We start from the raw sequence: 22,940 nt of genomic DNA, 5'->3' as shown, positions 1-22,940 counted from the left end.
TTTTCTCCAAGCTTCTTATCATGAAAAATCTGTTATAGAAAAGTTGAAAGACTAGTATAATGTTCACTATCTGGAATCAGTAATTATCAGCATTTTGATTTATTTGCCTGCTTTATCTATCTATCTATCCATCTGAATATTTTTCTGAACTACTTATTGAGTGACATTCTTTGGTAAAGGGTTTCCCCCTCTATCTTGGGATAAACTACAGGTCCTCTTAAAAAGGCAGAGTACAGGTTTCTTTTCGCCTAATTACTAATTATCAGAGTGAGGACCTGATGTAACAGTCACTTGCAATGGTAGCAGATGATTTTATTTGAGCATCAGTATGGACTCATAGTCCAAAGCATATGTAATTTTGCTATCTATTGCCAAATATCCATGGAAGTTGTGCCATTTTGCATTCTCACCAACAGTGTAGAAGCCAGTCCATGTTTTTTTCCATAACCTTGCCAAGAGAGTCTGTTGTAAAACATTTGAGTTTTTGGCAAACATCAGCGAGAAATGGTATTTTGGTACAGTTTAATTTGTATCTCTTTATTGAACAAAGTTGAACATCTTTTTATGTGTTTTAAGAGCCATTTGCCTTCCTTTTTATGTGTTCTTTTTTGTGTTTTTTGCCTGTTTTTCTAATGAAGTTTGGGTTTTTTAAATCTTAATTTAAGAGCTCTCTCTATATACCAGAGACATTAACCCTTTGTTTCTAATATGAGTTAGGAGTATTTTTTTTTCCAATTTTTCATTAACATTTTGAGTTATGATGTTTTTAAAAATTAATTTTTAGTGGAATATAGTTGACTTACAAGGTTGTGTTAGTTTCTACTATACAGCAAAGTGGATCAGTTATACAAATACACATTCACTCTTTTTAAAAATTCTATTCCCATGTAAGTCAGTATGGAGTATCGAGTAGAGTTCCCAGTGCTATACAGTAGGTTCTTATTGTTACCTGTTTTATATATAGTAATGTATATATGTCAGTCCCTCTCCCAATTTATCCTTCCCCCTTGATAACCATAAGTTTTCTACATCGTTCACTCTATTTCTGTTTTGTAAATAGATTTATTTGTACCTTTTTTAGATAGCATATGAAAAAATATGAAATGCTTCAAAATTTGCATGTCATGCATGCACAGGAGCCATGCTAATCTCTGTATTATTCCGGTTTTTAGTATATATGCTGCCAAAGTGAGCACTGACTTATGCTGATTTTATGATATGCAGATATTTACTTTCATGAGTTTATGTACTTTCATGCACGTCTTTTAGTTGCATCTGGATTTTGAGTCATAGTTAAGGTTTCCCCTACACCCGTATTATAAGGGGATTTATCTACGCTTTCTTCTAGTACCTGTGCAGCCCCCTCTTCCTCTCCCCATTCCTGTCTTACCCCCTCCCTTCCGCCTCCCTCTCCTTTCTCTTTCCGGTTCTCTCTTAACGTTTGGAGTTTATTCTGGCATACATTTCTTTTTCCAGTGATTATTCTGTGTTCCAATGTTTTTGTAGTGATTTGAGATATCACCTTTATCATATGACAAATTTCCAAAAACTTTGGACTTTTAAATTTGCTGTTTTGGGATTTTCTATTCTGTTGCATAGCAGTGTGTCCAGTCAGGAGAGAAACTACACAATAGGTTCAACAGGAGAAGTCTAATATAAGAATTGCCAACTGTGATGGGAGATTAAGTGTAAGAAGTAAGAAACTCTATAAGGCGCCCAAGAGCCGCGGTAGAGTACCCACGGAAGAACAAACTTTGGGGAGTGGGGGTGTTCGGACCTCCTTGGAAAAGATGGTTTGGCCACTAAAATGTTCACTGGTTTACCCAGACAGAGATGGTCTGGAGTTGCAGGTGGGGAGCAGGCAATCAGCATCTGGTGGTGTGGGCGTGCCCTGGAAATCCGGTTACCCGCCAGAGCGGATGGCCTTCAGAGCATGCAGGTGCTGGTGATGAAGCTTGCACAAGGAACAGCTTCTCTCCTCAGGCCATAGTCTGAACAGGTCATTGCAGAAAGGTTCTTGCTGTGCCAGGGCTACAAGTGTGCGATAGGATCTCGTTCTGGACTAGCACAGGCTCCACTGGCTGTTCTCACCCACAATGTCAGCCTCTGCCCCTGCCAGAAATCACAGCGGCCTCCTCCACCTGCAGTCCCTGCAGTGCCCTCTACCGAGAATTCTTAGCACTGGGCTCAGTTTAAATACTTGAAGGAATTCCATTGCCATAGAACATATATTGGGTATATTGAAGAGTACATTAGAAGGTGAGAGGCAATAAATTGATCATTGACAGGTGCACTGGCATATGTATTCCTTTATCATTGGCTATTCATAATATATTTGAAGATCTGTTAATGCTTGTCATGCTTACTGATCTATCCTTTGAGGTAGGTTTTTTTTAAATTTTTCTGTAAGAATTTAAAAATGAATTTATCTACTTCTACGGGAAAAAAAAAAACTGATTGGCATTTTTATTTAATCCTGTATTTTTTAAGTTTGTTTTTTTTTCCCGCAGAGATTGAACCCAGGCCACAGCACTGAGAGCCCAAAGTCCTAACCACTAGGCTACCAGGGAACTCCCTGTGTTTTTTAATTTTTAAAAGTATTCTATATTAAATTCTTATGGTAGAAAATTCTTATAGTTAACAGCAAAAGTTTTATGGAAGTGAATGAAGAAGAAAATGAATGCCATGCATTTTTTTAAAATGTGTTGACTATTTTTTTTTCATTTATTTTTATTAGTTGGAGGCTAATTACTTTACAATATTGTAGTGGTTTTTGTCATACATTGACATGAATCAGCCATGGATTTACATGTATTCCCCATCCCAATCCCCCCTCCCACCTCCCTCTCCACCCGATCCCTCTGGGTCTTCCCAGTGCACCAGGCCCAAGCACTTGTCTCATGCATCCAGCCTGGGCTGGTGATCTGTTTGACCCTAGATAATACACATGTTTCGATGCTGTTCTCTCAAAACATCCCACCCTCGCCTTCTCCCACAGAGTCCAAAAGTCTGTCCTGTACATCTGTGTCTCTTTTTATGTTTTGCATATAGGGTTATCGTTACCATCTTTCTAAATTCCATATATATGTGTTAGTATACTGTATTGGTCTTTATCTTTCTGACTTACTTCACTCTGTATAGTGGGCTCCAATTTCATCCGTCTCACTAGAACTGATTCAAATGAATTCTTTTTAATGGCTGAGTAATATTCCATGGTGTATATGTACCACAGCTTCCTTATCCATTCGTCTGCTGATGGGCATCTAGGTTGCTTCCATGTCCTGGCTATTATAAACAGTGCTGCGATGAACATTGGGGTGCACGTGTCTCTTTCAGATCTGGTTTCCTCAGTGTGTATGCTCAGAAGTGGGATTGCTGTGTCGTATGGCAGTTCTATTTCCAGTTTTTTAAGGATCTCCACACTGTTCTCCATAGAGGCTGTACTAGTTTGCATTCCCACCAACAGTGTAAGAGGGTTCCCTTTTCTCCACACCCTCTCCAGCATTTATTGCTTGTAAACTTTTGGATAGCAGCCATTCTGACTGAATGCCATGCCTTTTATTCCTATCCCTCTGAGGTTGTGTGTATATTTTTCAGGATGTATTTCTAGGTCCATATAAGTATGTGTATATAATAAAAATGTGTCAACCTTTTTCACAGTATGCTGTACCTGTAACTTAGAAATGTCTTTTCTTTTTTCTTTACAGCCATACCTGTCCATGACTCTGAGAACATTATAATGTCCTTTTGTGCCTCTTCTCACAAGGGGTTTCCCTAGCTGTTACCTACTCAAGACATGGATGTCAAAAACTCACCATCTAGCCTTAACTCTCCTGTCTCCTACAACTGTGGTCAATCCATCCTACCCCTGGAGCCAGGCCCCATATACTTACCTTCCTCCTATGTAGAGAGCCGCCATGAATACTCAGCCATGACATTCTATAGCCCTGCTGTGATGAATTACAGTATTCCCAATAACTCGGAAGATGGGCCTGGTCGACAGACCACAAGCCCAAATGTATTGTGGCCAACTCCTGGACACCTCTCTCCTTTAGCCATCCATTGCCAGTCGTCACTTCTGTATGCAGAACCTCAAAAGAGTCCTTGGTGTGAAACCAGATCATTAGAACACACCTTACCTGTGAACAGGTAAATCCAGTCTTCATTCTGAATTATATTATGGCCGATATTCAGATTGCTTTATGATTTAGTGAGAAGAAAGATATGTGTTATGCAAGGTCTTCAATATCACATAGAGCACCTAAAACATCTGATGTTCTGAATTCTAGGATATCTATTCTGCTATTCTAGTCCTTACTAAAAAGTTGAGTGTTTAGATCTGTGTTGTGGGGGAGAATTCACGTCATGACTGTCTTTGGAAAATATTTAACTTAAATCACTTTCTTATTGATGAAGTGATTTGAGTTTGAAAAAGGAATTTTTACTTTCAAGTTAGATCCATCCTATCTTGAAGTGAAATCACAACTTAGTGTTCATGACAAATTATGTCCAAGATAAAAGTAACCATCGGTATTACAACTTGATGAAATACTAGCCAGGTGAAAAGACAAACATTGGTACAAATTTTTAAACAGTGAATTAAATAACATAAAGATTGATGGGAAACTAAATGTGGACTTTAGTTGAACATTCTTAAACTCGAAGTGCAAGGTAACATAATGGATTATTTGCATTCAATTTGTTATACACATACACGTATATATTTTGTGCTATGTGGCTTATGGGATCTTACTTCCCCAACCAGGGATTGAACTCAGATTGTTTTAATGATAATCATGGCTATGGAGGGCAGAGGTGGTATAGGGGGAAGCATGAGGGGGCATAACTTTACAGAACAACCCAAGTACTAAGTTATAGCATATTTAATATTGAAATTTATTACTTTCAAATATCATAAAACTTTGAGAAAGCTGTATTACACACTAACTTTATTTTTCTTCTTTTTTAAAGAACTTTTTGATTGGTAAAAGAGAATATGAAAAATGTAGATAACTTTGTAAAAATAATGTCTTCTCATTCAACTTTTAAAGGAAGAAATATCTTATTTCTGAGGACAAGTTCTAATCAGAGTTCTGCTAATATTTGGGTACATTAAACTGCAGCATATTAAATGTATAAATCAATTACCTCTACCATGTCCTTTCCAAAGGAAACATGCTGTAGCAAAATTAGGAACTAGCCCGGTGTGTCCTTGTGGATTCTCCCTCCCTCTGTGGTAAGCCCTGGCCCTCTCTCCACCCTGCACTGAACACCTGCTTTCTTCAGAGCCGTCTCAAGGGACAGGCATGTGTTTATGCTCTCCCCCTCTCTCCTCTTCTCCTTCGCTCTCCCCTTTTCCCTACTGTTTCCACCCAGACTTGATGTGGTCACTGATTACAGAGATGTACACCCTGATGGCTGTAGCTAGTTCTCCATGGTAACTGGTGTTCATCCGCATTGCGTGAATGGGTGTAAACTCACCTACCCACTTTCAGACACCAGCCATCCTGACAGGGAGAGTCTTAATAGATTTGGTATCAGTAACAAAGGTTTTGCCTGATCACACCTCTTGGAATATATTTATTATGAAGCCTGGAGGGCAAAGAGATACATGAGGCAGTGTTCATGCTGTTCCTTTTTCTAGAAAGGCCTTGTTTTACCGTCAGTGTTCTTTTACAGTGAATGTTCTCTTTGCCCCTAGGGAGACATTGAAAAGGAAGGCTAGTGGGAGCAGTTGTGCCAGCCCTGTTGCTAGTCCAAGTTCAAAGAGGGATGCCCACTTCTGTGCTGTCTGCAGCGATTATGCATCGGGATATCACTATGGAGTCTGGTCGTGTGAAGGATGTAAGGCCTTTTTTAAAAGAAGCATTCAAGGTACAAGAGTGTTGTTAGCCACTTTTTTTGTTTTCCACTTTGCTTTTAAACAACTTTGTGGATGACCTGGTAGAAATTTCACTTTTGTTTGACCTGCTTGATACAGAGTACTTGATGAGTGGTTCAGAGGATCATGTGTCTCTGGGGGTGGGGGTGGGGGGTTGTTTCAAGTAAAGAGTACTTTATCTTTCACACAGATCTCTACCCCCAAACCCAAATAGATCTTGCACCACCATCACCTGTTGCCATCTTCCTAGGAGAAAACATCTTATAACCTTTGTGAAGGTTGGAAAAAATGTGTGCCCATTAGGAACTGCGAAGATTGTTTCTTCCTTTGACTTATGTTTAATATATAGCATACGTAACTGTTAAGATGGTGGGCTGGCTCCTCAGGAAGAGAGAATATGTTTTATGCGGTCAGTAGCTCAACTAGTGGAACCGCCTTCACAATCACGTTTTTCTGGTCTGAGTTTAGACTGTGTCCCCATCCTTCTCCAGATTTCTGCTAGGCTGGCTTTTTGTTTCTGTGATTTTGTTAAATCATCTCTTTAATCAATTTCAATTTGTACGCACCTGGTTTCAAGGCCAGTCAGCCCCTCGCCAGTCCTACTTTGCTGCGGACACTTTCTTGCTTGCTTTGTGCTCTCAGCTGTCTCTCTTCCCTATGACCCCTCCCTCGTCAGCCCTCCTTGCAGGCGGTGTCTCAGAGCTCCCTTCCCTTTTCTGCCAAAGCCTTGTTCTTAACCGGTTGAGGAAAGCTACCTTAAAGCAATTCATAGTGTGCAAGTTGCAAGCAGCAATTTATTGAGTAAATTCACCCAATGAAACTCTAGGTTGAGAGCATTTTACCTCAAGCAGAGAAGCTGATGTAATCTAGAGGGAGATAGGTAGAATGTTAGTAGATAAGGAATCACCTTCCTCTGAGTCCCTGGGAAGTTCACCCTTCATAGATGAGCGCCTCTTTGTCCTCAACCCTCCACTTAGTAGCTCTGTGACTTGATGTCCCGGCCTGGTTCCTCATCTGTGAAATGAAGGTAGTTATTCAAAAACTGAAATGAGGTGAGTTATGTGAAAATATTTGGTCAGTTATGAACACTGCAAGAGAAGAACTACTTGCAAATTCAAGTTATTCTAACTTTTCTTTTAATTCTTTTGTTTTCAAATGTCAGCGTCTTTTCTTGCTGCCTGCGTTGTTTCTCTTCTAACCTTAACCTCATTTAAACCCATCTCCTCTAAAATCTTCATAGTTAGGTGGATGAGGGCCTCTGCCATTTCCAAGCTCCTTTACTTGGCAAAAGGAAAAACAACACAGATAAAGGAAGCTGATGTCATCAAATATTATCAAAACATAAATCATGTTTGGCTATTTTTTCTTTTATATACACAGAACTTTTCTGCATTTAACATTTTCAGTGCTTAAAATTTTTTTGTTATCATTGTAGATTATTAGGTCAGGTCCAGTTTCTTGTGATATATGAGAACAATTAGATTTTCTGAAATTCAGAGCCAAACTCTTGATATGATGACAATTCTCTACTTTGTTGAAGTTCTAGAATTTTATATTCTAAAGGAAGTTTTGATCCAAAACAACTAACTACATCCTTAAAAGAAAGACTTTTGCTTATTTGCTCTTTGGGAAAAATCTCTGCATGGACTATATTTCATGAACCCTGAGACTGCAGTTGATAACAATAAGTTTACTATGCTTTCCCCACATCATTCCTTCCTAATGCATCAGCAAAGGAGCTGTTAGGAAAGGGAAAAGGCATGTCATATCCTAAGAGTGCAATTGGTAATGTTAGTGCTTTTACAACTGCTTAATGACGAACTGATTATTTCTTTGGACTCTGCCTATTTTTGCTGCCCTCTGGTTTAAATGCATTGCAGTAAGTCAAAACAGCTACTCAATTTTTTTGGTATGTTGAATGGAGTGAGAATCAAATATATTTTCATAAATTGAAAAAGAATAAAACAAATTATTTTGGGATTCCCTGGTGGCTCAGCTGGTAAGGAATCCGCCTGTAATGTGGGAGACCTGGGTTCGATCCCTGGGTTGGGTAGATCCCCTGGAGAAGGGAATAGCCATCCATACCTGTATTCTGGCCTGGAGAATTCCGTGGACTGTATAGTCCATGGGGTCACAAAGAGTTGGACACGACTGAGCAACTTTCACTTCACTTCACTTTGTTTTATTAAATAAATACATTTTCATTGATTTAAAAAATATAAGACCTTATTTTCTTGTTATTTGAGATATAATTTACATACAACAGAATTCCTCTATTTTAATTTTATAGTTTCTTGGGATATTTTTGGCCAAGCCATGAGGCATGTGGGATCCTAGTTCCCCACCAGAAATTGAACCCACGCTTCTTGCAGTGGAAGAGTGGAGTCTTAACCAGTGGACCACCAGGGAAGCCACAAATTTTACAGTTTTATGAATTTTGAAAATATATGTAGTCATGTAACCAACACTGTAATTAAGATACGGAACATTGCTGTAACCTCAAAATATTCCTTCATACCCATGGCAGCCAATTTCACCCAAGCTTCCCAGGCTCTGGTGACCCTTGATCTATTTTCTGTCCTTATAATTTTGCCTTTTCTAGAATGTCATATAATTGCACCTTAAAGTTTGTAACCATTTGTATATGGTTTCTTTCACTTGTCATGATGCTTTTAAGATTTATCTGTGTTGTTGGATGTATTAGTAGTTCATTCCATTTTGTTAATAATATTCCAGTAAGTGTACCCCATTTTGTTTATTTTTTTTTTTTTGGTCACATTGCAAGGTTTGTGGGATCTTAGTTCTCCTACCAGGGAGAGAGCTCTGGGATGGAAGTGTGGAGTCCTAACCACTGAACCAGCAGGGAATTACATGTTTATTTGTTCATTTGAATTGTTTCTAGTTTTATGCTATTTTGAATAAAACTGCTGTGAACATTTATGCATATCTCTATGTTTAGACATATCTTCTTGTTTCTTTTGGGTAAATGCTTATGAGTAAAATTGCTACTTGTATGATAAACTCCTTTTGTGGTGCTAGGGGTAAAGAATCTGCCTACCAATGCAGGAAACGTAAGAGATGCAAGTTCGACCCCTGCATCAGGAAGATCACCTGGAGGAGGGATTGGCAACCCACTCCAGAATTCTTGCCTGGAGAATCCCATGGACAGAGGAGCCTGGTGGGCTACAGTCCATGCGGTCGCAAAGAGTCAGGTATGGGTAGCCATTCCCTTCTCCAGGGGATCTTCCACCCAGGGATCAAACTCAGATATTCTGCATTGCAGGCAGATTCTTTACTATCTGAGCCACAGGGGAAGCCCACAAATACATATGCATTCATTTATTCAAAAACTGTAATTGAGTACTTTGTATAGATTCAGTTTAGTCACTCAGTCGTGTTTGACTCTTTGTGACTCCATGGACTGCAGCAAGCCAGGCCTCCCTGTAAAGCTTTATATCTTAAAGAATTAGCTTCATGATTTGCCTTTAATTTTGCTTCGCATCTTTCTTAGTTCTGTTCATATAGAGTAGTGTTCGTCTCAGACTGTTGCACGGAGCAAGAAAACCATTTTAATATGTGCAGTGTTTGGTGCAGTTCAAGGAGGACTTTTTTCTTTTTGCCAGAAATGAATTACTATGACCTTCTTGCACAAGGCATTCTCTAGGCTATTTTCTTCATATTATTGTGTTTTCCAATCCTTTTTAAAAAAATTAAAATGCTTTTTTACAGCTAATTCTGAGACCAACTTCTCAATTCAGTTCAGTTGCTCAGTCATGTTTGACTCTTTGTGACCCCATGAATCGCAGCACACCAGGCCTCCCTGTCCATCACCAATTCCTGGAGTCCACCCAAACCCACATCCATTGAGTCGGTGATGCCGTCCAACCATCTCATCCTCTGTCTTCCCTTTCTCCTGCCCTCAATCTTTCCCAGCATCAGGGTCTTTTCCAATGAGTCAGCTCTTTACATTAGGTGGCCAAAGTATTGGTTTCAGCTTCAACATCAGTCCTTCCAGTGAACACCCAGAACTGATCTCCTTTAGGATGGACTGGTTTGATCTCCTTGCAGTCCAAGGGACTCTCAAGAGTCTTCTCCAACCCCACAGTTCAAAAGCATCAATTCTTTGGCACTCAGCTATCTTTATAGTCCAACTCTCACATCCACACATGACCACTGGAAAAACCATAGCCTTGACTAGATGGACCTAGACAAAGTAATGTCTCTGCTTTTTAATATGCTATCTAGGTTGGTCATAACTTTCCTTCCAAGGAGTAAGTGTCTTTTAATTTCATGGCTGCAATCACCATCTGCAGTGATTTTGGAGCCCCCCAAAATAAAGTCAGCCACTGTTTCCCCATCTATTTGCCATGAAGTGATGGGACTGGATGCCATGATCTTAATTTTCTGAATGTTGAGCTTTAAGCCAACTTTTTCACTCTCCTCTTTCACTTCATCAAGAGTCTCTTTAGTTCTTCACTTTCTGCCATAAGGGTGATGTCATCTGCACACCTGAGGTTATTGATATTTCTCCCAGCAGTCTTGATTCCAGTTTGTGCTTCTGCCAGTCCAGCATTTCTCATGATGTACTCTGCATGTAAGTTAAATAAACAGGGTGACAATATACAGCCTTGACATACTCCTTTTCCTATTTGGGACCAGTCAGTTGTTCCATGTCCAGTTCTAACTGTTGCTTCCTGACCTGCATACAGGTTTCTCAAGAGGCAGGTCAGGTGGTCTGATATTCCCATCTCCTTCAGAATTTTCCATAGTTTATTGTGATCCGCACAGTCAAAGGCTTTGGCATAGTCAATAAAGTAGAAATAGATGTTTTTCTGGAACCCTCTTGGTTTTTCGATGATCCAGTGGACGTTGGCAATTTGATCTCTGGTTCCTCTGCCTTTTCTAGGGCCTGGGGCAGCTCCTCTTGGCCGTGCCTGTGTGCCATCGCAGCCACTGTGATCAACCTCTAGTTGTTCCTTGAATGCTTACTGTTGTAAACCTCATTATAAAATCAGGATAACATCATGTACAGTTCTTTGAGGCTTTAGAAGATATGTAAAAGATTGCTCCTGCTATGAGAAGTACTGTGGGATTACCTTCTAACTATAAAGCATTATATTCAAAACTACAGTAGAAAGTCTCTGATTAGAAGTATATTTTGGTTTATAAAATTTATTTCTGAATATAAGTGAGTATAAAACCAATAACAAGATAATTATCTGTCCCTTAAAATGTTTTATGGTGGTGGTGGTTTAGTCGCTAAGTCGTGTCCTCCTCTTGCGACCCCATGAACTGTAGCCCGCCAGGCTCCTCTGTCCATGGGATTTTCCAGGCAAGAATACTGAAGTGGTTTGCCATTTCCTTCTCCAGAGGATCTTCCTGACCCAAGAATCGAACCCAGGTCTCCTGTATTGCAGGCAGATTCTTTACCAACTGAGCTGTGAGGGAATAGCCATAAATATAAATTAAAATGTTTTATAGCACACCTTATATTACCCCCATTCTCGAGTGTGTATAGAACCTGTATATATGATGAGTGACTGCGTTAGTTAGGTTACATTGTATGGCAAATGGTGATGGGGTCGCCTCTTGTGATTATGCTGTGGTCATCCACAGCATATGTAAGACTCCATCATAGCAGCCTGGGGAGGGGAGTGGAGTTAGAGATGCACTCCTCCTACCCTGCAAGAAAGCAGCCATCTTACTGTCAAGTGCTTCTGGGCAAGTGCCGCTAGGAGCAGTGTCCAGACTATAACTAGCAAGAAAATGGGACCTCAGTCCTACAACTGCAAGGAATTAATTCTGTCAACAACTTGAATGAGCTTGGAAGAGGACCCTGTACCTCAGATGAGGCAACAGCCCCGTCAACACATTGGTTGCAGCTTTGTTGGGACCCTGAGTAGAGTAAACTTTTCCTTGAACTCTCTATTCATGGGAACTATGAGATAATAAATTTGTTTTATTTTAAGCTTTTAAAGGATTTATTATGCAAAGTGAAAAACTAAAGCAGTAATTTTAAGATTATTGAACTGAGCTTAAGTGTTTTCATTTGTAAAATCGGGATCATAGTGCTTTATAGGGAAGTTATATGAGTAAATGAGGTGCTCATGAAAAGAACCTGGAAATCAGTAGGAGGTCAGAAATGTTGATGTGTCAGGCTAAGAAGACATTGCTTTCTGTACATGGCCAGGATGGAGGGTCACTTGAGAGAGTGGTTTTTGCATCTCTCTGGTGCCTTTGCCGGTACCCAAGCTAACTCAGGGCATGGCTGGCAAGTCACATACAACTGAAGTTCAATTTATGTTTTGTTGAACAAATGTTACTGGAATCTGGAATCTACCTGAAAAGAGAAAGGATTATAAAATTTCATTATGTTTCAATCATGGAACTATGTCTTTTTGAAGTAGTCTTTAAAATCTGGTGATTATCAAGTGGCCCTTCTTTCTTTCTTTCTTTGCTGATTTTTATATTCTCTTATTGACCAGTTTAGTTCTCTTAGTTAGCTATGAATTCCCACTAAAAAGTCATGTTAAATCCCAAAGAAAAATGTATGCAAAAGAGTACAAGTTTAGTTTGGTGACCTGACACCAAGTACTACTCTTGAGGAGTTTTGTGACTTGGAGCAAATCAATTTCAGGTGACTGTCTCACTTTCCATGTCCGAAGAAGAGTATTTCTAAATGTATCTCTTGAGAATTCTAAGAACGTGCAGAGAATAACCTACTGGTCAAGATGTAGGATATCAAAATATTCCTAGACTTCCTTTACTCACTCACGAGGCACTGATGAGGCGGCCCTTCATTTTTACACCTGTTCCTGTAGCTAGACGCTGTTTTCCTATCTCTCAGCTGGTGGCATTAGCTGCCTTGTTGACCAGAAAAGAGAATTATCCAAAATATTGCAACAATAAACTTCCTTTTTTTTTTCTTTGTTGTAGGACATAATGATTATATTTGTCCAGCTACAAATCAGTGTACCATAGATAAGAACAGACGTAAAAGCTGTCAGGCCTGTCGACTTCGGAAGTGCTATGAGGTCGGAATGGTGAAGTGTGGTGAGTGTTCCCTTCCGCTTCTGTGGTACGTGGGACATGCCGAGAGCCAGGTCAAACGGGACAGTTTGAGGATCTGAAGACATGAGTCTGGGTGAGAGGAGATTCAGGACGTGGTAATTATCTTCAAGTGTTTGTGTGCTGTCCCATGGCAGGCGCGTTGACTTGTTCTCTGTAACTGTGGAGGACAGGGCTGGGGTGGACAGGAACACGTTGCAGGAGGCAGATTTTGGCCCAGCATAAAGAAGAACTTTCTACAGGTCAAATGGTCTGACACCGGAATAGGCTGCTGCCTGGATTAGAGAACTCTAGCCACTGAAGTGCTCAGATGGGCTGGGTGACCATCTGCCTGAGGCCTTGAAAAGTCCCAGGATGAAGTTCTGGTACATGTTCACAGTTCAAGCTGTGACAAGAAGGTAGACTGTATTGTGGGTTACTTGGGATGATTCATGCCTGTCCTTCCATTAACTTTCTAGAAGTGGAAAAAATATATATGCAGGAGTCGGAAACACGATAGACCTATGGAAAGCACATAGAGCATGAATTTTATTCTAAGATGGTATGTATGCATATATATGTGTATACACACATGTATACATGCATGAAAAGACAAAGGGAAGTGGGAACACTGGTGTAACAACTGACAATGATGCTTACGGCCTGCTTCCTCCACCCAGCTAACTCAATTCACTTGTCTGTACTCATTTGCTTGTTTATATACACTCATGTCAACTCTGCCTAAACTTTTCTTATTCTTCTGCCTGCCAGTATTTTAGCAGTAGTTTGGTGTAATTTTTCTCTTGGTAACTATTTGAAAAAAATTTTTTTAAGTCCTCTCTTTTCTGATAACCTCTTAGTAGCTCTGCCTTCAAACATTCTCTGTCCCCTCCTCTAGTTCAGAATTACAGCAGAAGTTCTTTTAATTTAATCAGTTCTCTGGCTTCCTAAAATCACTGATGTTCTCCATTTCCTCTGTAAAATGCCCTGCCAATGACCTCCCAGTGGGTATTGGTTGCTTTCATAAATGCCACTCCAGTTATATCCTTATCAGTAACCACTAGCTTCTTCCCAACCTGCTTCTACTCACTTTAATTGTTAAATCATATAATTTAAAATTTATGCAAACATATGAAATATGAGTAGGAAAAGATAGTTCTGTGAAAGCTTTGAGTAAAATGTGAAGGACTAACAGCTATTGGGTTAGGTATGGGTAAGATTAGGGCAAAGTCATCATAAACCTAGAAAGAGTCTGCATTCAGATTGCTTTATGAGTGTCTAAGTTCTTGCTCTGTTTTAAGAAAGCTGAAACTGAAAATCTAGAGACAGTGTAACTTGTGATTTAAATTGGCAGAAGTGTTTAAAGAGAAATCTCTTGGCCTTCTAATTAAAGACTGCAAATAAGCAGTATTTTAAATTGCATACTTTAAAGAAATGATTTCTATTATAATCTTAGGAAAAGAATGTTTTCAATGTGCTAGGATCTGTTAGTGGCTGTGGTTCTCTTGGTTTGGAACGGGGCAGTAGCACATACACTCGACCTGTAGGGGGCAGTATATGTGGTGAGAGGAACAGGAGGACTGAATCCCTGCGTAGATGGAATCGCATGTTTTTGTCTCATCACTTCTTGCTGTAACAGTGCTTAAATGACCTAACCTCGATTTCCTTATCCCTGAAGCAGAGATCTCTGCTTCACTGAGTTTTGTGAGAAATAAAGACCTAGTACAGTGTGTGGCGTTGAATATTACTTTCCCTTCCTTTCTCTCCCTCTTTTGTTGAAAAACACATGTAAGTTAGGAGTACCAGAATTCAGGGATATACCTAAAATTTTCCTGGAAAAGGTCACTGAATTTGACCAAAAAGTCACTGGATAGAGCTAAGAAAAAGATTTACATTATCTTTGGAGATTACAGAAGAAATGAGATGGGTTGATGTGCAAACAGATGGGTATTTTGGCTCTTTACTGACCACGAGGAAAGACCATTAGGAGTGAATTTCTTTAACTGTGCTTTTCTTCTTTTTCAGCCCTCTTGACTGCCCTCCTGAGAAAATCCTTCATCTAGATTCTTCTATCTAATCTCAGAGGATTAGGGATTCTCCCTGTATTCTGGATCCTCCTGTGTAATTCCACTTCCCCCTTTTATTCAGAAATCCTTTCCCTTCAGTCAGCACCTTTTTCCTCATTTCCAATCTTGTCCTTTCCACGGAGGTATTAATAAGGTTGTTTAAGTGGTAGAAGGATACCCACCCAGGCTAGCTTCAGAGGAAAAGCTTCATTATAAGAATACACTGCAATGCAAATAGCCAGCAAACTGATCTGAATAACTATATCTGATCTGTAGCCCTCTGTTGGGACAACAGCTCAGCATCTTTCGATGCCATCTCTTTATTTGCCTGCTGTATGGGTACTTGAAAGTGATTTGTTGGGGAGGTGATATAAAATAGTAGTTAAAAGCACCAGCTCTGGATTCAGACCACTGATTGGGTTTCGGTCCTGCTTCTGCTATTTTCTAGCTTTTCTACCTTGGGCAAGTTACTTGAGCTGTTGGGCCTGGATCCTCCCCTGTATGTTGAAGATAGTAACACCACCTGTCCTCTCAAGCAGTTGTCAGAAAGGGATAATCTATGTACAGTAATACACAAAGCCTGGCACATAGAAGCTTCCAGTCTATGATAACTGCTATGATCATCATTTACCATTGTTGTTGTTGTCATCATGTTTTTGCTGGGGCACTTTCTAATATGGAGCGCTCCTATTTGATAATTTCTCATTAAGCTCACTCAGAGGCACATTGAGTGACTCTGCCTAGATTACAGTGTCAAAGCCATAACCCTGGGAATGTCCTTGGTACAGAAATGTGAGTTCTTTGTCACTGGGTTTATTTTTTGAACTTCTCAATTTCATTTTATTCCAGTGTATAGAATACAACTTGATTTACCATAGGAGCTCTATCAATAGATTCTAAGGACTTTATTTTATTGATCATAACTTAGAACAGGGTCCAGTACATGGAACTTTGTTGGGAAAATTTGGTCAAATAAATTTGAATCTTGGTATTCAATACCTTTCACTTTGTATGGAATCTGTTTTGTAAACTCCTTATCCTCATATTCTCCACAAAAGAGAAATGTGTGATTAGAAAGATACTTTCTTAAGCAATACATTTTATCGCATTTTACCCCAGAAGTACAGTTTATCTTTAATAATAATAACATAATATTATATGTAAATAATAATAGCTCTCTATGTGATTACTAATAAAATGTATAGTCTAGGCTTTTAATTCTTTTCTTGAATATTTTGTTTGATTCAGTTATCCCTAGATGAAAAGAGCCCTTCTTTCTACTGTAATTAGCCAAGGATAAGAGAAATTCAGATAAATTTTCTTGGAAGTAAATAAATTTGCTCATACCACCTAACTCATTTCCTTTTATAAATGTGGACAATTGAATTTAGTGAACAAAGGCAATGGTGGGAGTATAGAAAGTAGGCATTCTGATTTTAAGTTTTAGATTTTTTTATAGGGAAAATTTATATAAATGTTTGTGCCCATGCTAATGACATCCTGATTTGTGTCTTTTTAAATTCCATTTAGGGAGGTGGGAGGGGGATCGGGATGGGGAATACATGTAAATCCATGGCTGATTCATGTCAATGTATGACAAAAACCACTATAATATTGTAAAGTAATTAGCCTCCAACTAATAAAAATAAATGGAAAAAAATAAATTCCATTTTACATTTTTTACATTTTACATTTAAACAATGGGTATTTAGAAATATTTTGCCTATATATATGTATATACATAGGGCTTCGGGAATTATATTTTTGTTACTGACTTCTATTTTTATTTTATTGTGGTCAGAGAATATGATCTATATAATAGCAGTTTTAGTTAAAGTTGACCTAGTATGTAATAATTTTTGCAAATTGTTTTGATGTATATGAGTTTAGAATTATTTATCTTTCTTTTATAATCTACTTATGAGACCTTAATAATGATTTTCGTCTTAAAGTTTGTCAGATGTTGACAGTAACTCCAATTTATCTGGTTAACCTTTGCCAAATCTTTTTCTGCTCTGTTGCTTTCAGTTTTTCTGTATGTTAGATGTATCCCTTAGTAACCAGCCGATGTTGTTTTTCAGTTGCTCAGTCATGTCATACTCTTTGTGACCCCATGGACTGCAGCAAGCCAGGCTTCCTTGTTCTTCACTGTCTCCCAGAGCTTGCTCAAACTCATGTCCATTGAGTCACTGATGCCATCTATCCATCTCATCCTCTGTTATCCCCTTCTCCTCCTACCTTCAATCTTTCCCACCATTAGGGTGTTTTCTAATGAGTTGGCTCTTGGCATTAGGTGGCCAAAGTATTGGAGCTTCAGCATCAGTCCTTCCAATGAATATTCAGGACTGATTTCCTTTAGGATTGACTGGTTTCATCTCGTTGCAGTTCAAGGGACTCTCAAGAGTCTTTTCCAACACCACAGTTCAAAAGCATCAATTTTTTGGCACTCAGCTTTCTTTATGGTCCAACTCTTACATCCATACATGACTACTGGAAAACCATAGCTTTGACTAGATGGACCTTTGTCGGCAAAGTAATGTCTCTGCTTTTTAATATGCTGTCTAGGTTGGTCATAACTTTTCTTCCAAGGAGCAAGCGTCTTTTAATTTCATGGCTGCAATCACCATCTGCAGTGATTTTGGAGCTCAAGAAAATAAAGTCTCTCACTGTTTCCATTGTTTCCTCATCTATTTGCCATGAAGTGATGGGACTAGATGCCATGATCTTAGTTTTTTGAATGTTGAGCTTTAAGTCAACTTTTTCACTCTCCTCTTTCACCTTCATCAAGAGGCTCTTTAGCTCCTTTTTGCTTTCTGTCATAAGGGTAGTGTATTCTGCATATGAGGTTATTGATATTTCTCCATGCAATCTTGATTCCAGCTTGTACTTCATCCAGCCTGGCATTTTGCATGATGTACTCTGCATATAAGTTAAATAAGCAGGGTGACAGTATGCAGCCTTGATATACTCCTTTCCCAATTTGAAACCAGTCCGTTGTTCCATGTCCAGCTCTAACTATTGCTTCTTGACCTGCATACAGATTTCTCAGGAGACAGGTAAGGTGATCTGGTATTCCCATCTTTTGAAGAACTTCCCACAGCTTGTTGTGATCCACACAGTCAGTCTTTAGCATAGTCAATGAAGCAGATGAAGTAGATGTTTTTCTGGAATTCTCTTGCTTTTTCTATGATACAATGGATGTTGGCAATTTGATATCTGGTTCCTCTGCCTTTTCTAAATCTAGCTTGAACATCTGGAAGTTCTCAGTTCATATCCTGTTGAAGCCTAGCTTGGGAATTTTGAGCATTATGTCTAGATTAAAAAAATATATCTAATCTCAAATTTTTTCAGTTAACTTATTATTTGAAATAAACTTATTTGTGTAAGTATGTAAAAAGAATACACAGACACACATACTCACATGCAAAAAAATATTTAAGCATGTATTATAAAAATGTATTATTTATAGTCAGTTCCTATTTTTCCCTATCTTCTGCTTGAAGAAAATTCCTAATTTTATGATTTGGAAACTGAAGTCTGTTAGTACTCTTTAAAATAAAGATGGATTTAGATTTAGAAATGGAATAGGTGATCTTGAAATGTAAACCTAAAGATCATTTGGGCTATTGTCTCTAAAAAGTCATTATTGATTTTGCTAATACAGTCACAAATGTAGTAATCTTTAGTACATGCCTCACAGGCTCCAGAAATAAAAGTCAGACTCCTGTTCTAAGACAGATTCTGTGAATAGACTTGGGTTTTACAATGATTTCTGTTTTCATCCTGGTGACTGGGGGAACCTGATGCTGCGTTGGGGAAGAGACGGGAAAAGCGCTGTGTTATCTGCTCTCTTTTAGGCTCCCGGAGAGAAAGGTGTGGGTACCGCATAGTGCGAAAGCAGAGAAATTCTGATGAGCGGCTGCACTGCCTGAGCAAAACCAAGAGGAATGGTGGACCCATGACCCGAGTGAAGGAGCTGCTGCTGAATGCCCTGAGCCCAGAGCAGCTGGTGCTCACGCTCCTGGAGGCCGAGCCGCCCCACGTGCTCGTGAGCCGCCCCAGCGTGCCCTTCACCGAGGCCTCCATGATGATGTCCCTGACCAAGCTGGCCGACAAGGAACTGGTACATATGATCAGCTGGGCCAAGAAGATTCCGGGTAGGGCCTTCTGAGTCTTAGCTTTAAACTGATGTGTAGAAAGGCCTGCTCCTCACATTTATGGGCCACGAATACAGAATGGAGGTCCGCAAGCTGTGTCTTGAGTATTTAGCGGTTTGACAGCTTGATTTATATGCTTTAAATGGAATACGTCCTTTCTTCTTATCTTGACACTTGTGCCTTCAACACAGGTGGCCAGGTTTCAGTTTAGAATTCCTGAATTCCTCCGAGTTCTGTACCAGACATGGCAGTGCAGAAGGAGTTGTATGTGGTGGGCCCCTTCTCTTCCTGTCTCTCTTCGTGTCCACCCCTGTCCCCTGCTCCACTGATCCCACACTACCTTGCACACACCGAATCCCACCTGTTCACGTCTACAGACATTAGCTGGTTTGGCTATATCTCATGCCTAGATATGTTCTGGGGAGATAGACCCAGGGAAGAGACCCACCCATGCTCTGGATGTGGGTGTGGGGCCATTTAGGCAGGGAATTTTAAGGTCCTGGGACCTGGAGCATGGTCTAAAAGAAAGGAGTCTGGGCTCCACCTTAACCCATCTCTTGGTTGCGGACCCATCACCTTGGGAGGAGGGGTGTGGTCAGGTGGGGGTGGGGTGGGGCACAGTATGACCTTTCACAGTATGAAAGTGAAAAGTAGGAATAGTAAAATTTTGTTCCAATAAAGAAAAAAATCAGTAATACATACATAAATGAACAAAATGGTTAGAGTAAATCAGCTATAAAAGTAACATGAATCATCAATAAACCTGGAATGCTTTTTGACTTGATAAAATTAAAAATGAGTTTGGTTATTCCTGAATTGTCATTTAAAACATGCGTTTTTTTTATTCTATAGTGTGTTCATTTTACCAGACCAGTTAGTAACATATACACCCAAGGTACTGCATGGTCACCATCTAGCTGTCATTTGAACTGGTATTTCCGTGAAGAAATGAATCAAGGATTCTAACATAGATTGACAACAACCCATGCTTCCTCTGGAAGGGCTTCTCCATGTACATCTTTCCATTTGTCTAAGAAATGAGGTCTCCAAGTTCTAAGTCATTAGGGATGATTCCCGTGGCCTCGAGGGCAGCAACTGCATTAGGCACATTTTAAAGATTGAGGGAGCTGGGGGAAGAGCACCTGGATTTGGGGGTCTCAGATAATAGGATCCATAGGGGTCATTTGTTGGCTTCTGAGCTTTCTGAGAATTTTCAGGTTTTCCACTTCAGTTTTGATGATTTAGCATCTTCTTCTTTGCCAGAATGATGTATGTTTCTTTTCTGAGCTCTTTCCCAAAGGAGGAGATGCTGGTGCAGTTTCCTCTAACTTTTGTTCTACGTGTATGCCAAACCTAGTTTTCAAGACCCCACGTGGAGAGTGGTGATTAATTATTTCTGAGAGCTGTGTAGCTTCTTTGTGCCAAAGCAAAATGGATCTCTCAAGCTGCATCAGTCCCTCTTCAAGCCCGGTGTTTTGGAAAATTTTCTGAAAGCTTAGGCATAGTCTGAAGTTGTGGGATTTTTTTCTCCCACTTTCTCAGCTAGCATGGTCATTGTCTAGACCAAAAAAAAAAAAAAAAAATTTAGTCTATCACCTAGCTTTGGCTTTGTTGAAGATCTATAAGTATGAAAAGCTTGATCTCCCTTGGGCAGGCTTATTGTCTGTAACTGTGGGTGAGGTTGGAATGTGTACACTCAGGAATGTGAACCGAGTGTGTAGGATGTGGCTTTGGAAAGGATTTATCCATCTTTCCATTCAGTTCTCCTTTGTTCGGATTTCTGTTATAATTGTCTAAAGAGTTGAACCACATGTGTTCCCTGTGCCATGGTTTCCTCATCTGTGAAATGAGGATGATCTTACCTCTAGGAAATCCTCAGAGGTAGGCATTGTTGCCCCCATTTTTCCTGTAAGATAAACAAAGACTTAAAAGAAGATTAAGTAACTAGCTGGGATGAGGCTGAGCAGGGGTGCTAACCAAAGTCCATTGCACTCCAAGGTCATTTGTTTGTTGACTGTATTTATTTTATACGGCTTCCTCCTGTTATCATGACTTATGGAGGAAGCACCAGTGATCTCTGCTTCTGAAGTTCTCCCTTAGGCACCTGTTTCTGTTGTTATGTGTGTTCTTCAGCATAGAATAGCCCAGAGACAAGTGCACCCACTCAGGAGAATGATTCTAATACTAGATGGTAATGGTAGGCAATTGGAGAAACTCTTTCAGCTGGAACTTTGACTTTCTGCAGGAGCTGGTCCTGTTTTCTCTGCAAGTCTCCCACCCATCACCCCCACTGTCCTGTCCCCCTGCTCCTCCTGCCCCCATCATGGGTTGGGCCAGACAGGCTGCCCCTCTGGCTGGCGTCTGAACTCTATCTTTCTCAGTAGTGCAGAGGGATTAGTGGGATGTAACTAACAAAGGTCAGTGCCAGCTTTCTCTTCTTCCCTAGCATCTTTCTGGGAGCTGTATAAGCCCAGCTAATAATCCTTTGGAAATTCTGAATGATGTACATTTCTCTGTAGAAGGGGTTCAAGACTAGAAATTGTGAGTTACTCACTGTGAATTTAGGACTTTCTTCCTCGTCAGCTATTAACCACATCTTTAAAATATTGATTTCCCCTGCCCTCTGGGTGATTTGTATTTTCTTAGCTTTTTAAAACTTGCTCTTTATTATTTTTTTAATGGAATCAGGGAGCTGAGGAGGAGGGCAGGTATGCTCACAGACTCTTGCTTTCCCCAGGCTTCGTGGAGCTCAGCCTGTATGACCAAGTGCGGCTCTTGGAGAGCTGCTGGTTGGAAGTGCTCATGGTGGGGCTGATGTGGCGCTCCATCGACCACCCCGGCAAGCTCATCTTTGCTCCAGACCTCGTTCTGGACAGGTGAGACACAAATTCCTTGTATTTCTTCTCCAACTTGAGTGAAGTGCCAAGTGAAGTGGGAACAGAGTCCTGAGTTCTGCAGTGAAAACCTCGCTCCTGAAAGGGCAGGTAGGAGGAGGGGAAGGTCGTGAGCTTCTTCACCGGGTCAAGAACTTGAGAAGCAGAGCATGAGTGCAACGATTCAGTGTCCTGTGACTCATTCTTACCTGCGGTGCAGCAGCATTCACTGGCCAGACCATTCAAGGGCCCATGTGTGGCACTCAAGAGTGAAGGTCGCCTTAGGTTTTTCTACATTACAAAAAATCCATTTTTGGGTTTTAATTTTTAAGCTGTCCTGCTGTTCTTTCCACTAGTAGGGGCCATTTATATCTCCAGCTATCTGGGCAGGTGGTAAAATTCTTATAAATCTACCAAGTTTATTTTTACATGCTTTAACTCACTCTAACTACACATACTATATAGCATTTTGGGCAAAGCAGTGGAAGGAGTGGTTATTAAAACCAGATGAAAGTTGATGGAAACTGGGGAATGATAGTGTTAATGCTATAATTTCTTGCATTTAGTTTTCTTTTGAAGATGACGTGGAAAAGAAACCACTTTTTAATTGACTGTACCTGGAGGGAAAGCTGGAATGTACAGCAACACTGAAGCTTTTTAGTAGGAAAAGTAGAACACTTTCTTGGTGTTGTATTTGAACAGTTTGAGAATCTCCATGGAAATTGATTTTTGTCTTCCTTGTATTGAAAAAGTGCTGGTGTTGAGTGTGCAGTCACTATTGGGCCCTAAGCCTGAAGGGAAAGGATGCCTACTGCTGTGAATAGAAAGGATCTGCCCCCAGCTCTTGGCACTACCTCTTTAGATCTTCAGAAGCTCCCCATGCACACCTTACTCAGATGAAAAGTAATAGCCAGGG

At 40.0% G+C, this 22,940-nt stretch overlaps 1 protein-coding gene and 1 non-coding gene across 3 annotated transcripts in view; one reads left to right on the top strand and one right to left on the bottom strand.

The window, feature by feature from the left end:
* Positions 1 to 1,092: 1,092 nt before the first annotated feature.
* LOC136172753 (U6 spliceosomal RNA) lies at positions 1,093 to 1,196 on the bottom strand. Its single transcript, XR_010664099.1, has one exon. It is a non-coding gene; the product is annotated as a U6 spliceosomal RNA (small nuclear RNA).
* A 2,600-nt stretch (positions 1,197 to 3,796) lies between these two features.
* Positions 3,797 to 22,940, top strand: part of ESR2 (estrogen receptor 2) — a 45,449-nt gene continuing 26,305 nt past the window's right edge. Inside the window, exons 1-5 of one of the 2 annotated variants that reach the window (XM_065941359.1) lie at positions 3,797 to 4,149; positions 5,702 to 5,874; positions 12,818 to 12,934; positions 18,852 to 19,151; positions 21,889 to 22,027. In XM_065941359.1, coding sequence (XP_065797431.1) covers positions 3,797 to 4,149; positions 5,702 to 5,874; positions 12,818 to 12,934; positions 18,852 to 19,151; positions 21,889 to 22,027 — 1,082 coding nt within the window. The remainder of the gene's footprint in view (positions 4,150 to 5,701; positions 5,875 to 12,817; positions 12,935 to 18,851; positions 19,152 to 21,888; positions 22,028 to 22,940) is intronic. The other variant, XM_065941360.1, reaches the window with a different exon arrangement.

The sequence above is a fragment of the Muntiacus reevesi genome, chromosome 7 (genome assembly GCF_963930625.1).
Source record: "Muntiacus reevesi chromosome 7, mMunRee1.1, whole genome shotgun sequence".
NCBI classification, from domain to species: Eukaryota; Metazoa; Chordata; class Mammalia; order Artiodactyla; family Cervidae; genus Muntiacus; species Muntiacus reevesi.
Note: the sequence above shows the minus strand (reverse complement) of the source record. Positions and strands in the feature narration are given on the sequence as shown.